The following is a 20,298-nucleotide window of genomic DNA, read 5'->3' on the forward strand; positions in this document are numbered from 1 at the left end:
GAATCGGAGATGAAGACAATAGGTGAGTAACAGCAAAACAGATAATCTTGAATGTTCTTAGCTGAATGGTAAAGTCTCTCTTTTTTGCAGGTGGTGATGACGGAGGATCGATGAAGAAGGCAGGCGGACAGATGAAGGATGATCGCGTCTCAGGTAAGGAACCAGGTAAGTGTTCGGGGAGTCTGAGTGTCATGAATTGACAAGACCAGACGATGACTGAAGGGTGAGTGCTGAATATAAAGGGGTGAGATGACGAGGTACAGGTGATGATGATTACTCAGGGGAGAGTGAGTGCAGGTGTGAAGACACGAGGGATGCTGGGAAGTGTAGTGAAGTGAAGACAGACGGTGAAGGTGGTGAATGTGACAGTATTATAGTTTAAATTTATATTTAAAGCAATTAGCTGAACTTAACAGTGATTTTTAAGTACTTCTTCATATGTAATTTCAGAATTACTTCTATTGTTTTTAAACTATAGTTAAGGTGTACTGTCATATGCATAGACTAAAATGTACTGTAATAATGTTGTATATTAAAAATATATTAACTTTAAATATATTGAATAACACACTACAGTTGTAATTATAATCAAGTACTTTGGTATGTCAGTCAACACATCAAAATAAGTGCACTTCTTTAAAGCATGACAAAAGAGTCACATTGAAATATTAAATATTATTAAAATGCATTTTAAAGTAAAACGTTTAATTTGACATTTTTACAAATTGTATTTATTAACAGTCATGACATTTTACTCTCTTTAAGTGCACTTAAATGGCATTTCACTTCATTAATATTATATTATCTGCAAGTACAGGTTTTTTTTTTTTTTTTTTTTATAGCCTACTTTTAATTTGAAGTACACTGTAAGTTAATACAATTAATTGCACTTCTTTTTTAAACCATTAGTTGTTAAGATTACTTTTATGCCTTTTCTCCTTTTTGGAGCTTGAAACTTTTGTACCCCATTGACTTTCAATGTATAGAGTAAAATAGATGAGACATTCTTCAAAATATCATCTTCACAATCGACAGAAGAAAGTGAGTCAATCCAGTTTGGGACAACATGAGTAAATGAGTGAGTAAATGAAGACACTTTCTGTGTGATCAATCCCTCTCAGTTCATACCTGTTTCTCTGTCCTCTGTGCTGCACTTGATACAGTGTTGTGGTTTTTATGTTCATACTCTTTACACAGAACACAAATGCATTCTTGATCAGTGACACAGAACATTTCTAGCTCTTTATCATGTTTACGGCAGATCATGTCCTGCAGTCGTCCAGTGGCATCAATCACTTTGTGTGGTTTACGAGAGTGAAATTCCTCATGACGGTCAAAATGAGTTTGACAGTAAGATTCCTGACACACCAGACAGGACTTGACGGCTTTGTATTTTCTTCCAGTACAGACATCACACTCCACGTCTCCAGATCCAGCGTAACAGTCAGCAGGAAGTTTAGTCTTCTTCAGTTTCTCCACCAGTTCAGCCAGAATGGTGTTTTTAGCTAAAGCAGGTCTTGGACTGAAGGTCTGTCTGCACTGAGGGCAGCTGTAGACTCTCCTCTCATCCTCCTGATCCCAGCAGTCTGTAATACAGATCTTACAGTAACTGTGTCCACAGAGGATAGTCACTGGTACCTTCAGGAGATCCAGACACACTGGACACGTGAACTCATCCTGAGAAATTCTGGCTTCTGCCATTTTACTGCATGAATACAGAGAGACACAAACACACAACAGCTCAACAACACTTAAGTTTCTGTTTCTCTGAACTGAGGAGTTGAAATAGTTTCCTGCTTCTGTGTTTGAGTGACGTGTGTAATATAGGCATGTCTGTAAAGCAGCTTCCTCATTCACACCATAGACTGTAAACAAAATCACACACACACTTTACTGCCGTGTTTACTGTATGTGTCCTTCAAGTGGAGTCATAATTACGGGTTCCGAGCTCATGAATGACAGAGCAAATATTTAGGCTACTCACGAATGCATGTTTCTATGTATTGTGTCAAGGTAATGTCAATATGTAAAAAATGTACAGTTCTAAGATAATACAGATCATGCTAGCTAACATCATGTATTCATTTAGGAAGAAACAACGAGCTCATTTAAGGTTCGGTATTTTACACTTATTTTTATTTTTATACTCTTTCTGGTTTGTCACAAGTTTCGGAATTTTTTTTCCGAGTATGGGCATGTGTGACGTCAGATGGGGCGGAATGTCCTTATACGGTCCTAAGGGCACTTCTCCCGGAAGGGCGCGCGCGCACCCGTAGACCAGAGCGAGAGAGCGAAAGCAGTACCTCATCTAAGCACTGTGCTCGCTGCAGTCACAGGACTTTGTTTGTTCCCTGCATTTCGACGATGATTGTTTTATAAACAAGGCCCAGTTCGACACCGGATATAGCAGTCCCAACGATAAAGGTTCAGGGTTGTGCGTTGGAACCGCAGGCGGTGAGTAAAACTCATAGACAAACTGCTTCAAATGTCCGTGTGTTGTTAGCTATCGGCGCGTAAGCACAGCTTTAGCTCCACCCACACGGCACCCCTCCAGCCGCTCGTTTTTTTTCCGGAAAGACTCGGTACAGCCTATCTTTCTTTTATAAATATAATAAAACTAAAGACTTTTTGGAGATATGAAGGATGCATTACTACTCTATAGGTACTCAAGATTAACATGAGATTGACTGAAACTGAGTGTCCCTTTAATCAAAATAAATTGACACGGTGATAAAAGGTCGGAAGACCAAAGTTTCATGTGTAAATACAGTAACACACCATTGCGATACATCCATATGAAGACGTTGTTCTGCAGGTTCGTCGTCTTCATTTTCATCTCGCTCCGGCTCTGACTCTGGCTCGAACATGTAAGGCTGGCTGGACAAGTCTTCCGTTGTTGACATTTTGTTAATATTGTGTGAATAAAACGTTTCTGTGCCGTTAGATTATCGTATCTCTGCTATCAAACTACAAAAATGGCCGAACGGGGTGGAGTTGAACCGAGTGTCACCGCTACAACCTGGAGAGGGGGCGGGGTATGAAGTGTCTCAATTGTATTTAAAGAGACCGCACCAAAACGAGTTGCTCTCAGACGCACATCAGAAAAGGGGTAGAAAAGGGGCCTGTGGAGCTATAATAATGAGGAATTCAGACCCAAGTATTGCAGTTCCGCTTTATATAGACTACAAATGTATGATTTGTATGTAAAAAGGAACGATTTAAAAGCATGATATGTCTCCTTTAATCAAGGGTAATGTGTACACATATTTGTGTATAGTTTAAGCTACATTTTTGGAGGCACCGTGACAAATTATAGTTTCTGTAGAAATACCAGAGAAAATCCAGCCAACTCACCATCAATTGCTGGAGCCCAGGTCTTGCTGTTTTTATGCGCCTTTAACAGTAGTGTTACATTTTCAGAGGCACCGCTGGGATTTTTGTTTCTCTGCATTACTTTAATCTTGTTATCTGCTGGGTTGTCGTGTATTTATTTTATTTTATTTGTGTTGTAAAGCATTGTGAGACATTTCTAAGGCTGGCGAATGGATTCGTCAAGTGCAAATAAAGCCATCTTGCTGTCTAATACTTAGTGATGTCCCAATAGATGTGAGGGATGAGACTATCGCAGATGTGCTTAATACAGTGAAGCTATTCGGCCGCACCAAGATTCATGGTAAACGGGGAGATCCTACAGGAACTAAGTTGTTTTTGTTGCTTGAAACCAGTAATGACATTGATCCAGATACTGTACCACCAGAGATAGGGATTCCTGGGAAAGTGGGGCCATGGAGGGTACATGTACCTGGAAAAATGGTGACAGATCCTTCTGTGGGAGATGAGCTGTTTTACAGGATAAGTTGTTGTCTTTGTTGCAAGTCACTGGAGGATGTGAAAGCTATGTGGAACAAGGTCAGTCCTCTGATGCAAAAGTTAATCTTGATTTGGTGAATGCTATTGATCGCCTTGTGGAAAAGTGTATCCATATGCCCAGTGATACTGTGGGTTATAGGAGATTAAGAGTATTTTCAGGTGTGAAACCAGTACCTGTCAGGGAGGAAGAATATGACCCCTGGATGGAGCAGGCTGTTCAAATGATCAGCGAGTGGCAGTGTGCTGATTCTGTGAAAAGGCAGCATATTGTTGAGAGTTTGCAGGGACCCGCTTCAGACATAGTCCGGTTTCTGAAGGTTAGTAATCCAACTGCCACAGCTACTGATTATTTGGTTGCTCTGGAAACAATCTTCTTGCAAAGTTCAGGAGCACTTACCAAGGGGAAAGTGAGAAGCTTTCTAATTTTCTCTATAGGCTGGACAAGCTCCTTCATCGCATGCCTGTAAAAGGGTTGTAGCCGCTGATTTGGATCACATGTGCATGGAGCAAGTGGTTAAGGGAGCTCGTACTACTGATATGGTAGCACTACGACTAAGAATGGCCCACACTTTGCGTGATCCTCCTAGTTTCTCGAAATTGTTACGGGAACTAAGGGAAGAAGAGGATTGGATCAGGGCTAGAGATGGTGGAAAAGTAGTGGTTGCTGCTGCCTCTGTTCCACAGGCTTCTTTGGTGTCTGAATTGAGCATTATAAAGCAAGAGGTGAGTGCACTTATAACTCAGATGTCCCAGCTGTTGAAAGCAGCTGCACCTGACCCTTTTCCTGAGCATTCTTCCAAGGCAACTGGCCCTGTGTGTCAAGTGGCGGATGCAAGTGCTACAGAAGTTTCCGACAAGAAGAGCACATACAAGTTTACTCGGTCTGGAGTTTTCTGTTACAAGTGTGGTAAAGATGGCCACACAAAGAGAGAGTGTCGGGGAACTGAAAACCTGAGGAAAGTAAATAAAAAATGTATCAGTCAGAGCAGGTTCTCTGGAAACTTCTAGGGAGCTCCGTGGAGGAACGGCACAGGACTCCTTTTCCATCCCGTTCCACCTTTTGTTCTGGAGTAGAAATCGATTGTTCTTCTGGAATTCCATCTGGCTTGATTGATCCGACTTCTGAAGTACCAGTCCAAATTGAAGGAGTGTATGCAAAAGCTTTACTTAATTGTGGCTCTCAAGTCACCATCCTTTATCGAAGCTTTTATGATGTGTACACTTACCACTGTTGCCAGTGGAAAATCTTGAAATATGGGGTTTGAGTTCACACAAATACCCATACAAGTTATCTTCCCGTTAAGCTTGAATTCACTGAAAATGTGGTAGGACTACCACAAGCTGTTAATACTCTTGCACTTGTTTGCCCAGATTCTCAGCCAGAGAAGAGAATTGCCATTCTGGTGGGGACTAACACCAATATTGTGAGACGATTGTTTGAGGCTTGTAAACAGAAGCTTGGTGTTCACTTCTTGCATACCTTGTCCATACATCCTGTAGTTCGAGAAGTCTATGAGAATATTCAGAAGTCCGATGGCTCACCTGATGATTGTGAGAGGCATGGTACCGTGTGGTTTACACAACATTAACCGATTGTTGTAGGGCCTGGAGAGTCAAATTCAGGGTAAACCAATTTTTTTTTCTAAATCTACAGGTGTGCATGTCCTGATAGACCAGCCGGATGACACTAGTGTTTCAGATGATTTGCTAGTGAGACCTGAAGTGCAGTCTGTGTCTGTGGTATCTAATCGCATCATGACTGTTACGTGAGGAACATGTCCACTAAAGATGTGCATCTGAAATGTGGCACACCAATTGCTCATCTTTATGATGTCGATATTGTACCTCAGCCCACATTAGCCGAAAGTCAGTTGTCCAATACGCTAACTCCTGCCTCATTTGACTTTGGGAATTCACCTATACCTGAGGACGCAAAGCAGCAGTTGTGTGAAAAATTGATGGAAAGGCGTGATGTGTTTTCTTGTCACGAATGGGATGTTGGCCGTTCAAAGAGTACTAAGCATGAAATACGGCTTACTGATTCAACTCCTTTTCGTGAACATTCTTGCCATTTGCCTCCTGCTGATTTGCAAGACGTGCGGACACACACACACACACACACACACACACACACACACACACACACACACACACACACACACAGAGAGAGAGAGAGAGAGAGAGAGAGACACTCTCAAATATATGAACTTTTATGTTTGTGTTTTTTAAACATCTTGCGAGGAGTGGCAACACCAAAGCAAATGCCCATGCATAGTTTTATTGTGGATTTATGTCCTGACATATATTCATATGTTCATGAATGTGTATTGGGTGCTGTCCAGCCAAAACAAACTTTGTTGCATTATTTTATTATAATTATATTTATAGATTTACAACATTATCACTGCTGCTTTGAAACAATCTGTATTGTAAAAAGCACTATATAAATAAAGGTGACTTGACTTGATTTGATGAATATGTGAATAAAACAGCTGCATTATCACATAGTAATCTGTCTGAAAAGAGTTAAAGTCCCCCTGTGGTCAATAATTTTATCCCTTAAAACTCACCTTTGATCACCAAATTGACACATTTAAACGTTTTTTCCTTGAAAAAAAAATTCTTCATGTCTTAAAACAGCTTGAATGTAACTCTACACCATTGCCTCATTTAGTATACATGGTTCTATGAATATGTAAATTAGCCCCGCCTCCACTCACTCACACCAGCTCAGAGATCCACTGATTGACGATCACACATTGATCTGATTGGTTACAAGGTAGTTTGTGACGTCAGAAACACCAGCGATTTCAAACCGTGTTTTTGAGACTTTGTCTTTGGTTCACTGCAGTTTTACAGAGAAAATAGTCATCAATGATGTTGAATTATGAATTTGTACATGGTTTGTCTTACATCATATTAAAAACAGCACATAGACATAAACAACATTAAAAGCTTGATTTTACTTTTGGACTTTAAAAATAAATAACAAAATGTCAGTATCCAGAGCACCAAGTCAAGACTATAAGATTATAAATGTTTCTGAGCTTGTATCATTACTTCATAGAAAAGACAAGTTGTTTTAGTAGTATTATATTCTGGCTACTTGGATTATATAAATCTTAAGAGCAACACAATCTTGTGAATTTGTTAACAGAACGAAATAGCCTAACATTGTTGCATGTTGTTTACTCACATTCTGAGGTTTCCAAAAATCATGTGAAAATGTAAGAGACTAAAGAAGAAATTAAAATAATTGGAGTCTCTGTAACATCTCACTGTTACTGATTTATCAGCTCAAAGTATTCTGGGTAAAATCTACAGTCTATTCTGAAACATCAACACAGATTCACTGATGATTTATGAACATAAAACCCAGGATAGAGCGTCTGAGTGAATGTGGTCTGGACTGTGTGGATGAGGCTCATTGTGTCAGAGATGCTGTAGAAGGACAGAGTTCCTGCACTGTGATCCACATACACTCCTATTCTTCTGCTGATGGACTTTAAAGGGAGTTCAGTCTCTATGTTATTGTGCCTGAATGAGTAACTGGAGGAAGAGCAGATCAAACTCCAGGACTGATCATTACGTCCAAATCCACACTCATTACCCCCTCCCTTCCTGCTGATGCTCTTATATGACACTGATATAAACACATATTCACCACTGCACTCAATCTCCCAGTAACAGCGTCCACACACACTCTCTCTACACAACACCTGACGCCACTGATCAAATATGTCTGGATGATCAGGATATGACTGTTGTGTGTTAGTGTGAGTAATCACTCTGTTCCTCTCAGACAGACTGAGGTGTTTATTCACTGTGTTCAGATCCAGAGTCAGCTGATGGGAATCTGATGGAGAGAAAACACATCAGAATCAGGAATTATGAATCTGTCTCATCTTTTAATGTATCTGAACAATGTATCATCAGTGTCTCAGTACAGCTGATCAGATATCCTGTGCAAGGAATTTATGTACAGGAAGAACATGAACACATTCAGTGAGTTTTTCTGCTTGTTTCTCAGTGACTTACATTGTAGGAAGTCGTTCCTGGTCTTGGGATTCATGTTGGTGAATGTGACTGTGGAAATAAACAGACATGAACAGTGTGAAGAGAAATGACAAGATAAAATACATCCATTTCTAAGACGTTTCTAATCTGATATTAGATGATGCAGGACTCATTTCTGAGAACAGAAGAATCTCCAGATGCCTCATATATAAAACACACGTATCGGATTCAATCCTAAATTTCAATGGATTTCAATTTCAATATATACATAAGTATTTATTACTTCTAAACCATCAAGGGATGTTTGTGGCTGTTCTGTAGAGTTGATGCACTTGAATTAAAGATGAACTGTGATTTATAAAGTGGGATGCATTTAAGAAAATTATTTGTGCGCATGTCTTATAAATAATAGAAACATTTCAGAAACTGTTGTACATTCACATTTCGGATCTTTCTACGCACGTCTGTATAAACGAGGCGCAGGACTTTACCTCTATCAGAGATCTTCTTGAGCTCCTCTTTGCAGAAATCCACCAGTTCGTCTCTCAGCTGACGGACAGATTCTCTCACGCCATCAAAAGAGGAGAGAGAACTGAAGGAAACGTCGGGTTCGTCTGTAGATTCAGGAGGTGCTGAGAGAGACTGGAAATTCTACAGAAAAAAGAAATCAAAACTCATCATCTCCACACTTCAGCCAATAACCTGCACTATATCAGATCTGAGCGGCTCTTGTTGACTTCACTTCTCTTCAGTGACTCGCTTCAATCCAGCACTTTCACACAATCAGCACATTCTTCTCATATTCATCATTCATACTTGTAACAGAAATAATATACTTTAAAAATATATAAGTACAGATTGGCTGTAATGTTTTCAGAAACTTAATTGCATGTTATTTGCAGTTAAATGAATGTGGAATAGTTTAATGTTTTTATTAAATGCAAATAGCTGAGCTTTAGAGTGTTTTTTGCCCTGCTTAAGTTAGTCTCATTCTGCTCTCATGAAATGTTTCTCTGTGAGTCTCTTGCTCAAGTCCACTATGATCCAGTTCTTCTAGATCTCTGTTACCTGCAGGAACTGGATGTGATCTTGTGTGTGTGAAAGCTGCTCCAGCTCAGCGTCTCTCCTCCTCAGATCATTGATCTCCTGCTCCAGTCGCTCCAGTCGTCCTTCAGCTCGACTCACTGCAGTCTTTTCCTGATCTCTGATCCGCTGTGTCGCCTCAGAGCGGCTTCTCTCAATGGAGCGGATGATCTCAGTGAAGATCTTCTCACTGTCCTCCACTGCTGTGTGTGCAGAGCGCTGTTACACACACATCACAATCACACAGTGAGTTCAGTGAGTCCAAACTGAGACGTCTCACACTTCTCTTCTTCTCCAGACTCACCTTATGAGACTCCACAGCCTCTCTCAGCTGATGAAGATCTTTCTGTCTCTGCTGGATTCTCTGACGGATCTTCATCTGCGTCTCCTTCAGCTGTTTCTGGAGGACAAACCAATGACAGGAAATGACACAAAACTACTATCACACAATAAGGGTTAAAGATCTAGCATGGCAAGTTTATACTGTAGGTTCAAACCACAGATCAGTGAAGTTTGATGTTATTGACGTCATCATCTTTGATTTGGGCTCTGCGTACATGAGTTGATCAATGATTTGATTTGATTTGATTTGTGAATCAAAATTGGTCCTTTTAAAAAAGTACTTTTAAAAGTAGCATTCCTTTAAAAAAGTGCATGTAAATAATATACTTTAAAAGAAAATACTTTTTAAATGTTAATTGCCATTAAATGAAAATGTATTACAGTTTAAATTTATATTTAAAGCAATTAGCTGAACTTAACAGTGATTTCTAAGTACTTCATATGTATTTTCATAATTACTTCTATTGTTTTTAAAATATAGTTAAAGTGTACTGTCATATGTACAGACAAGCATTTATTAACTAAAATATACTCTAATAAATGAAGTTGTACATTGAAAATATATTAACTTTAACCCTCTGGGGTCGACAAACACACCGGCGTGTTTTGCTGGATTCTCTTCACATAGCAGCAAAATAGACTTAAAATACTCTGTCATTTATGGTCATGCAGGCATAAGAAATATAAAAACATAAACTGTAAAATGTCTACGTTTTTATGTGTTCACTTACAATCAAAACAAAACTTGTGCTTTTGTAAAATAAAGAAAATAAACGGTATGATTTCTGCCTCTCCGTCTCTGTGATTTTTTTTTTCTGGAGCACGTCTCTAAACTTAAACGACACTCAGCGAATACTTGTCACACAGACATGAGCAATATATCTTAATAAACATTTAAGTGTCTACTTTTAAATGATCTAAATAAAAACTAAAACAAATATTCTGTGTTTATGTAATCTGTATGAAAAGAGAGAGATGTCAGTCGTTCTCATGGCAACTCATGATCTGCTAATGTGAACACGGCCCTGTTTGTGCTGAATAGAGTGTAATGACACCTTTGCCATTAATATGTTTATAAGCAACTGAAAAAAGCACAAATGTCTGGGCTTGTCAAAACATCTCAAGGGCCCCAAAAACACGTTGGAACCCTAAGGGTTAAATATATTGAATAACACACTACAGTTGTAATTATAATCAAGTACTTTACATGTGCTTTAGTATGTCAACACATCAAAATAAGTGCAGTTCTTTAAAGCACAGAGCAAAAGAGTCATTTTGAAATATTTAATATTATTAAAATGCATTTTAAAGTAAAACTTTTAATTTGACATTTTTACAAATTGTATTTATTAACAGTCATGAAATGTTACTCTCTTTAAGTGCAGTTAAATGGCCTTTCATTGCTTTAATATATTATCTGCAAGAACAGTTTTCTTTTTTAAATATACTTTTAATTTGAATATACTTCAAGTGCACGTTTATACAATTAATGCTTTTTTCTCCTTTTTGGAGCTTGAAACTTTTGTATCCCATTGACTTTCAATGTATTGAGTAAAATTCATTCTTCAAAACGTCATCTTTACAATCTACAGAAGAAAGTGAGTCAAACCGGTTTGGGACAACATGAGTAAATGAGTGAGTAAATGAAGACACTTTCATTTCTGTGTGATCAATCCCTCTCAGTTCATACCTGTGTCTCTGTCCTCTGTGCTGCAGTTGATACAGTGTTGTGTTTTTTATGTTCATACTCTTTACACAGAACACAAATGCATTCTTGATCAGTGACACAGAACATTTCTAGCTCTTTATCATGTTTACGGCAGATCATGTCCTGCAGCCGTCCAGTGGCATCAATCACTTTGTGTGGTTTACGAGAGTGATATTCCTCATGACGGTCAAAATGAGTTTGACAGTAAGATTCCTGACACACCAGACAGGACTTGACGGCTTTGTATTTTCTTCCAGTAGACGTCACACTCCACGTCTCCAGCTCCAGCGTAACAGTCAGCAGGAAGTTTAGTCTTCTTCAGTTTCTCCACCAGTTCAGCCAGAATGGTGTTTTTGCCTAAAGCAGGTCTTGGACTGAAGGTCTGTCTGCACTGAGGGCAGCTGTAGACTCTCTTCTCATCCTCCTGATCCCAGCAGCCTGTAATACAGATCTTATAGTAACTGTGTCCACAGTGGATAGTCACTGGTTCCTTCAGGAGATCCAGACACACTGGACACGTGAACTCATCCTGAGAAAATCTGGCTTCTGCCATTTTACTGCATGAATACAGAGAGACACAAACACACAACAGCTCAACAACACTTAAGTTTCGGTTTCTCTGAACTGAGGAGTTGAAATAGGTTCCTGCTTCTGTGTTTGAGTGACGTGTAAAATAGGCGTGTCTATAAAGCAGCTTCCTCGTTCACACACACACACTTTACTGCTGTGTTTACTGTATGTGTCCTTCAAGTGGAGTCGAAAATATCATAATTATGAGTTCCTAGCTCATGAATGACAGAGCGAATATTTAGGCTACTCACGAATGCATATTTCTATATACTATTGTGTCAAAGTAATGTCAATATGTAAAAAATATACAGTTCTATACAGATCATGCTAGCTAACATCAGGTATTCATTTAGGCAGAAACAATGAGCTCATTAACCCTTTCCCCACCTTTCCCCACTTCCAGAGTAAAAAAAAAAATGATTTTCACAAAACTTTCATGGCCCCCAGAATATTTTGTTGGATGAATATCTGAACATATCAAAATAAATAACAGAAACTCTGTAGCTTTAGGCAACACTTAAATGTGAAAATTGTGCTGTTTTCAAAGACTACAGCGTGCATAATCAATGCTTTTATCGCTTGTTTCTGCTTTTTTTTTTTTTTTTTGTGCCTGTGTTTTGATCAGGAGATTCTGTCCTCTTTCAGAAGATGTGTGATAGCGCCCCCTACCGTATAACAGTGAAAACACAAAAAGTCAGAAAATTCCGTCATTGGCTGGGAAAGAGTTAAAGCAGTTATCACAAGTTGTGATCATAATGATTACAATATATATATAAAATTTGCTTTTGATTTGATATAACTGGAGTACAAGGTTATGAGGTGGATTATGTGAATGATTGGATAAAGAGATGTGTCTTTAATCTAGATTTAAACTGGAAGAGTGAGTCTGAGCCCTGAACATTATCAGGAAGGCTATTCCAGAGTTTAGGAGCCAAATGTAAAAACGCTCTCCCTCCTTTAGTGGACTTAGATATACTACCAGAATCCCAGAGTTTCGTGATATTACTGTAAAGAAAGTGATGGATTGTAGGGTGATAGAAGTTCAGTTAAATACACAGGAGCAAAACCACTTAGGGCCTTATACATAAGTAGCAATACTTTTAATCTATTGAGAACTTAATAGGTAGCCAGTGTAGAGATAATAAAATTGGGGTTGTATGGTCATATTTTCTTGCCCATGGTAAGAATTCTAGCAGCTGCATTTTGGAATAAATGTAGCTTGTTTATTAAGGATGCAGGACAACCAGCTAGTAATGCATTACAATAATCCAGTCTAAAGAAACTAACTTTTCTGCATCAGAAACGTCTCGGTTACGTATGTAACCCTTGTTCCCTGAGTAGGGAACGGAGACGTTACGTCGGATGATGACGAATGGGGTTTCGCTTAGAAAGCCTCTCACCTTCGAGTATATAAAACGAGCCAATGGCAAAGAAATGCCATGGGTCTGCGGAATTTGCATAGCGTAACTCCGCCCCACTCTGGGGGTATATAAGGAAGTACGCTGGCAACATGCAGATATGTCTTCGCTGAGGAGCCGAGACTGAACTCAGGCGTTCCAGCGTTCCAGCGGAAGTGGCAGGGAGACGTAACGTCTCCGTTCCCTACTCAGGGAACGAGGGTTACATACGTAACCGAGACGTTCCCTTTCGTAGTCACTCCGAGTTACGTCGGATGACGACGAATGGGGTTCCCAGTGTAATCACGCCACCTCTCGACTGTCTTCCAGTGCCCTGCGTAAGTCTGAGCTCCCTGTCGTGAAACTGCACGGATGAAGGACTCCTACTTAACACAGGAATACCAAGGTACACTGGGAAGCATATGTCAGTGGAAATATGCAATCATGCCCAACCGAAGGGGGGGACTTGGAAAACACATATGACCCCGAAGGGCTACATATGGAGAATCACTGGGGTGTTCAGCCGCAGGTGGAATATTTCAACCCCAGGGGTGGCAAGGTGGCTTGCTGAGGGAAAGACACATGCTCAGAGAGGCTTACAGTGGAATACACATATGGGGGTCGCCCAGAGGGGGAACCATGCACATAGAGGCACCTAGCCAAGCGCGAAAGCTGCCAGAGGCATAACTCTGGCATTGACGTCGTCAGTGCTGGAGGAGACTCAGGGCTTTTTAGGCTCACCTGAGGAGAATATAGCACGTATCCCATCCGTGGAGAGGAATGGCGAGCAAGCGAAGACACCTGAGCAGAATCTAGTACCAGCTAGTTGAAGCGAGTACATGAGAAGAAACTGGCTCCACTCGGAGATTATAGAATCTCGTGAATGTATTAGGTGTCACCCAGCCTGCAGCTCTACAGATGTCTGTTAGCGAGGCGCCATGCGCTAGAGCCCAAGAGGACGCCACACTCCGAGTGGAGTGGGCCGTCACATCAAGGCGGCATGGTCGACCTTGCTGCTGGTATGCCAAAGCAATGGCGTCCACTATCCAGTGAGACAACCTTTGCTTGGAGAGAGCCTTTCCCTTCAGCTTCCCACCATGACAGACAAAGAGCTGATCTGAGGTCCTGAAACACTGCGTTCTGTCTACGTAAGCACGGAGGGCGCGTACTGGACAGAGCAGTGCCAAGGCTGGGTCTGCCTCCTCCAAGGGCAGTGCTTGCAGATTCACCACCTGGTTTTGAAAGGGAGTGGTGGGAACCTTGGGCACATGTCCAGTAGGGGTGCACGATTCAGAAAATGTGACGATTCGATTCGATATCGATTTTTAGGCTCAAGATTCGATTCAAAATCGATTTTCGATTCAAAAACGATTCTCGATTCAAAAAAACGATTCACAGTATGTAAATGTAGTTTACTTTTTCCTATGTGATTTATTGCAGTAGACATACAGTTTTAAAGAAAAGAAACACAACAAATTAAATGTAGTTTGATATTACTTTATGTCTTAATGCAAAAATAAAAACTTTTGCAACTAAAAAGTGCAAAGTGCCAAGCTTTGGCCAGCTTGCAAATACATTTCAAGTTTCATTTAGCTTTAAAGTGCTGTAGGCTACCAGGTTAACTGTTGAAATGTGAACTCGACTGGGCGCATTAAACTTCATAAAACTAAGCCCTGTCTTTTTAGAACTCTGGCAATATAGTCCATCAACATTTAGGTGTATGTGTGTGTGTAACCAGTTCATAGTCCACCACTTGCTGGAATGTGTAAATTCTTTTGCAGAAACAGAAGCTGGTCTACGTGTTCTGGAGTGAGCATGCTCCGCTGTGCAGTTACAATGTCTCCGGCAGTTGAGAACACTCTCTCTGACGCAACGCTAGTACCAGGGATGCATAAATAGCGCTTAGCTAACTTAGCCAGGAGGGGAAAGACAGTCTCATGGCTCCTCCACCAGATGAGGGGGTCTTCTGAGAGTGATAATGGGGAGGTTGTTTCCAGATACTTTTTCATCTCCTCCTCAGCTCTGGTGTTGGAGGATTTAGGGACCACCCCGGCACTGAATGTCTTGCCTAACAGGCTCTCCAGTGGAGTACATCTTCTTTTGGGTCCAGGAGGGCCTTCATCTGGGCCACTGGGCACCTCAGCATAATCCTTAGGCCCCACCTCTTGCTGCAGTGAAAGATCATAAAATAAATCACAATCAACAAATAAGCCTCATATTTAAATTCCAAGTTCAGTGTTAATATTATCCCTTGTATATAATAACAAGGTCCCACTACAAGATAAAATGGAATACATCTGACATATGTGACCCTGGACCACAAAACAAGTCACAAGTCACACGGGTATTTTTGTGGCAATAGCCAACAAAACATTGTATGGGTCAAAATTATCGATTTTTCTTTTATGCCAAAAATCATTTGGATATTAAGTAAAGATAATGATCCATGAATATATTTTGTAAATTTCCTACCTTAAATATACCAAAAATGTATTTTTTTGCGAGTGAATGCAGCACAATTGCCAACAAAAATGTTAAAATTTAAAGGCAATTTTCTTAAGATTTAGATTTTTTTGCACCCTTAGATTCCAGATTTTCAAATAGTTTTAGTTCAGCTGATGTATAAATCTCAAGTTTAAAAAAAATTACCCATAAGACATATTGGTACATCTCTCCACAAATAACATTCATCACACACACACACACACACACACACACACACACACAATGTCTATGGTTGTGCTAATGAAAACTGTATTATAAGCTAATTATGTTAAACACATAATTGTGATATAATACAGTTTTACAATATTGTTTTACATGTTTTATTGTTAAAGATAGAAATAGTTAGCCTACCTCAAGTGCTGCAGCTTCAGCTATCACTTTGGATTGTACGTCATGCTGCTCATCTTGGGAGAGAAATGGAAGGGCTTTAAATCTTGGGTCCAAAATTGAAGCTGTGTAGAGCATATTTTTATCAGCCACAGTCGAGTGTCTCTTAGACAGATCTTCGTGAATGGCCTGCTTGATTTCTCGGACCATTTGAGTTTCACCGCTGAAGCCTGTTTCTGTGTCGTGGAGTAACTGTGCATGCAATGGAGCAATCACGGACAAAGTCGGTGTGCTATCCTCACACATGATGTTGGTTGCATCCTTTATTGGTTTCAGGGTCACAGCGATTTCTTCGGCATTGGTGACATCCGCTTCGCTCAGGGTACAGATATCTGTTCCACTTTTTCTCACCTCTGGAGAGAGAAGTGCAGCGCAAATGGCTGGTTGTTGCTCGAGGAATCTTTCAATCATATCGAAGGCACTATTCCATCTAGTAGCCACGTCCGTCTTTAACTTGTGAGGTGGCAGTTCGAGAAGCTTCTGTTTCTGCTCAAGGATATGACTATGAATTCTCCTAATCCTCCCCGGCAAACGTGACACAGTCGGCAGTTTCAAAGCTCTCTGAGCGGCGAGGTTAATGGTGTGTGCGAAACACTTAACGTGCTCGAAGTTGCCGATCTGCATAGCAGCTAGCATGTTGGCAGCGTTATCTGTGACGATTACTAGGTCGGAGGTTGTGAGATGCCATTCCTGAGCAACAGTCTGAAACATCTCATTCATATGTGCTCCTGTGTGGCTCTCATTCATTGCACGAGTTTGCAAAACACGAGTCTCAAGTTGCCAACAATCGGTGATAAAGTGAGCGGTAAATGTGACATAAGATTGAACTGCTCTTGATGTCCAGGCATCGCAGGTTATTGCAACTCGTATTGCTTTCTGCAAGCCGACCGTGACCTGTTCCTTTGTCTCTTGATATAGTTGAGGTATCGTTTTTTCGGTAAAAAGGCGACGGGATGGTATAGTATACCTAGGCTCAATTATGTGCATCATATATCGAAAGCCATCATTGTCTACCATGCTGTAGGGGCGCAAGTCTTTTGCAATGCAATAGGCTATGGATTGCGTTATTTTCTTTGCCCGTTCAGAGTTCGGTGGGAGTTTAGAGCATTGAAAGAGAGTGCGTTGGTTGACGGGCAAATTAGTTACTTTAGGTTGTTGTTCGTCCGCGTCTTTTATGTTAATCTCTGGGTGATGGCGTACCATGTGATTTCTCACGTTTGTGGTGTTTCCAAAATACTTAACTTTTGCTTTGCAAAGCCTGCATATAGCATGAGTCCTATCAAGTTCCGTCTTTCCCTTGAGGTTATAAAAGCCGAAATGTGTCCAAACTATCGCCTTCTGTGAGGATGGAGCAGGTTGAATAACTCTTTCTGTTAGGTTTGCCATTGTTTGCGCCGACTTACTTTTGCTGCAATTCTTCTTTTTGTTATGACTAGAGTGTGCAGGCGTCAGTGTGAATTCGACGCAGCACCATCTATGGGAATGCTGAGCTAAACTCATTTCAGGACAATAGTAACACGGCATTACAAAAAAAAAAAAAAAAAAAAAAATATGAATCGATTTTTGGAATTCTATGAATCGATTTTGAATCGGCAAAGCTTGAATAGCGATTCAAATGTGAATCGATTTTTTTGCACACTCCTAATGTCCAGGCAGGGGTCTCAGGATCACGTGAGAGTTAGCCGGTCCGAATTCCAGGCACGCTTCGTCAACCGAAAATGCCTGCAGGTCCCCTACCCTCTTGATGGAGGCCAATGCAACCAGGAGCGCTGTCTTCATTGACAGGAACTTAAGCTCCACTGATTGCAGAGGCTCAAAGGGAGCACTCTGCAGGGCAGTTAAACCACTGAGAGGTCCCAAGAGGGTACGAGGGGAGGACGAGGAGGATTCAGTCTCCTCGCTCCCCTCAGGAACCTGATGATCAGGTCGTGCTTTCCCAGAGACTTACCATCAACTGCGTCATGATGTGCGGCAATGGCGGCAACATACACTTTCAGGGTGGATGGAGACAGCGTTCGCTCCAACCCTTCATGCAGGAAGGAAAGCACGACACTAATCGGGCATTTCGTGGGTTCTAGATTTTTAGAAGAACACCAATTGATGAAGAGGTTCCACTTCAACGCGTAGGCATGTCTCGTGGACAATGCTCTAGCGGAAGTGATGGTAGCCACCACCGCTGGTGGTAGGGTACTCAAACCTGCCTCGTCCCATCCAGGAACCACATGTGGAGGTTCCAAAGATCGGGACGAGGGTGCCATAGGGTGCCCCGTCCCTGAGAAAGCAGGTCCTTCCTCAGGGGAATTGGCCAGGGAGGTGCTGTCGCGAGGAGTACTAGTTCTGAGAACCAGGTCCGGTTGTGCCAATACGGGGCAACCAAAATGACCTGCTCCTCGTCCTCCCTGATCTTGCGCAAGGTCTGCGCAAGGAGGCTCATTGGGGGAAACGCATACTTGCGTAGGCCCCGCGGCCAGCTGTGCGCCAGGGCATCCGTGCCGAGTGTGCCCTCGGTCAGGGAATAATACAGGTCGCAGTGGGACGAGTCGTGGGAGGCAAACAGATCTACCTGTGCGACCCCGAACTGATCCAAAATCAGCTGGACCGTCTGGGGATGGAGTCTCCATTCTCCAGCGAGAGGCCGCCTGGTTCAGGTCTCCCGGGATATAAATGGCTCGAAGCGACCTCAGATGCTTCTGACTCCAATTGAGGAGATGGCGAGCAAGTTGCGACATACGGCGGGAGCGTAGACCACCTTGATGGTTGATGTACGCTACTGTCGCGGTATTGTCTGATCGGACTAGTACGTGTCGACCCCTGAGCAACACACGGAAGCGGTGCAGGGTGAGACGTACAGCCAACAACTCGAGGCAATTGACATGCGAAAGGCGCTGGGGTCCTGTCCAGGAGCCCGCGGCAGCATGTCCATTGCACATGACGCCCCAGCCCGTGGTGGAGGCATCTGTTGATACAACAACATGCCTGGAAGCTCGTTCTAAGGGCACTCTGGCCCGAAGAAAACTGAGGTTCGTCCACGGGGTGAAGGTCTGACGGCAGGTCTGAGTCACTGGGACTCAGAGCGTGCCGTGTTGCCATGCCCACCTCGGGACTCGATCGCAAAGCCAAAGCTGAAGCGGTCTCATTTGAAGCAATCCGAGCGGCGTTACTGCGGCTGCGGATGCCATATGCCCCAGGAGCCTCTGAAAAAGTTTCAGAGGAAACGCACTCTTGCCCTCGAACTGACGAAGGCAAGTCAGCAGTGACAGCGCACGCTCGCTCGTAAGCTGCGCGCACATGGCGACCGAGTCGATTTCTATACCGAGAAGAGAGATCCTCTGCACGGGGCAGAGTTTGCTCTTCTCCCAGTTGACCCGAAGGCCCAGACGAGCTAGGTGCCGGAGCACTAGGTCCCTGTGTTCGCAAACCTGATCTCGAGAGTGAGCTAGGATCAGCCAGTCGTCGAGATAATTCAGGATGCGAACCCCATGTCCCCGTCGAGGATCAAGGGCTGCCTCGACGACCTTTGTGAAGACGCGAGGAGACAGGGCTAGCCCGAATGGGAGAACCGCGTACTGGTATGCCCGCCCCTCGAAAGCAAACCGTAGGAACGGTCTGTGTCGAGATAAGATGGAGACATGGAAGTAGGCGTCCTTCAGGTCGATCGCTGTAAACCAATCCTGCGGCCGCACGGATTGGAGGATGCATTTGGCCGTGAGCATCTTAAACGGCAGCCTGTGAAGGGAGTGGTTCAAGACGCGGAGATCGAGGATTGGCCTTAACCCACCGGATTTCTTTGGTACAATGAAGTAAGGGCTGTAGAAGCCGGACTTCATTTCAGCTGGAGGGACAGTCTCGATCGCACCCTTCGCCAGTAGGGTGGCGACCTCCGCTCTCATGAAAGGGACATTGCCACCGACCATAGTGAAGCGGACTCCCCTGAAGCAGGGATGAGACCGCGCAAACTGAATCGCGTAGCCGAGCCTGATGGTTCTCGCGACCCAGCGGGACAGTCTGCGCCAGCAGGGTCATTCGAACCACAGACGTACCGTCGGTGGTGCAGCAAGGCGGAATGACCGGCCCAGGCGAGGGTGGCATAGCGGCCCTGTGCGGGGGCACGGTCATTAGCCGCGTCCTGCCAGAGGAGGCCAGGGGAGGACCAGCGTCCCGCGGGGGCGTGCTCTGGCGACAGAGGGGGATGAGAGGAGCGTGGCCCGTGGGCGGCGCGTGCTGTCATCCACAGCCTCTTGGGGCTCAGAGAAAGAGCATCGCAGAAATCACATTATGAAATAAATGTTTTTCTCCAAAACACGTTGGCCACAATTATTGGCACCCCTAGAATTTTTTTAGGAGTAAAATGTCTCTGAAGTATATTCCCATTAATATTTTCATTTTTCATCGCAAAATTACTAGTCATGTATTATTTTA

At 42.5% G+C, this 20,298-nt stretch overlaps 1 protein-coding gene across 1 annotated transcript; it reads right to left on the reverse strand.

The window, feature by feature from the left end:
• Positions 1 to 6,229: 6,229 nt before the first annotated feature.
• LOC311093390 (tripartite motif-containing protein 16-like) lies at positions 6,230 to 11,673 on the reverse strand. The gene is made up of 6 exons (XM_084130742.1): positions 11,003 to 11,673; positions 9,275 to 9,370; positions 8,956 to 9,189; positions 8,379 to 8,538; positions 7,909 to 7,956; positions 6,230 to 7,726 (listed from the first exon to the last, which is right to left on the reverse strand). The coding sequence occupies exons 1-6, from the start codon at positions 11,138 to 11,140 to the stop codon at positions 7,209 to 7,211; spliced, it is 1,194 nt and encodes a 397-aa protein (XP_083986868.1). The 5' UTR covers positions 11,141 to 11,673; the 3' UTR covers positions 6,230 to 7,208.
• Between the last annotated feature and the right edge of the window lie 8,625 nt (positions 11,674 to 20,298).

The sequence above is a fragment of the Abramis brama genome (assembly GCF_963993115.1).
Source record: "Abramis brama genome assembly, chromosome: 1".
Taxonomy (NCBI): Eukaryota; Metazoa; Chordata; class Actinopteri; order Cypriniformes; family Leuciscidae; genus Abramis; species Abramis brama.

Coding starts and splice junctions, on each gene's coding strand:
- LOC311093390 (XM_084130742.1), bottom strand. CDS start 11,140: ATGATCTGCCGTAAACATGATAAAGAGCTAGAAATGTTCTGTGTCACT. Junction 9,371..11,002: donor CACAGAGGACAGAGACACAG/GTATGAACTGAG, acceptor TTTGTCCTCCAG/AAACAGCTGAAGGAGACGCA. Junction 9,190..9,274: donor AGGCTGTGGAGTCTCATAAG/GTGAGTCTGGAG, acceptor TGTGTGTAACAG/CGCTCTGCACACACAGCAGT.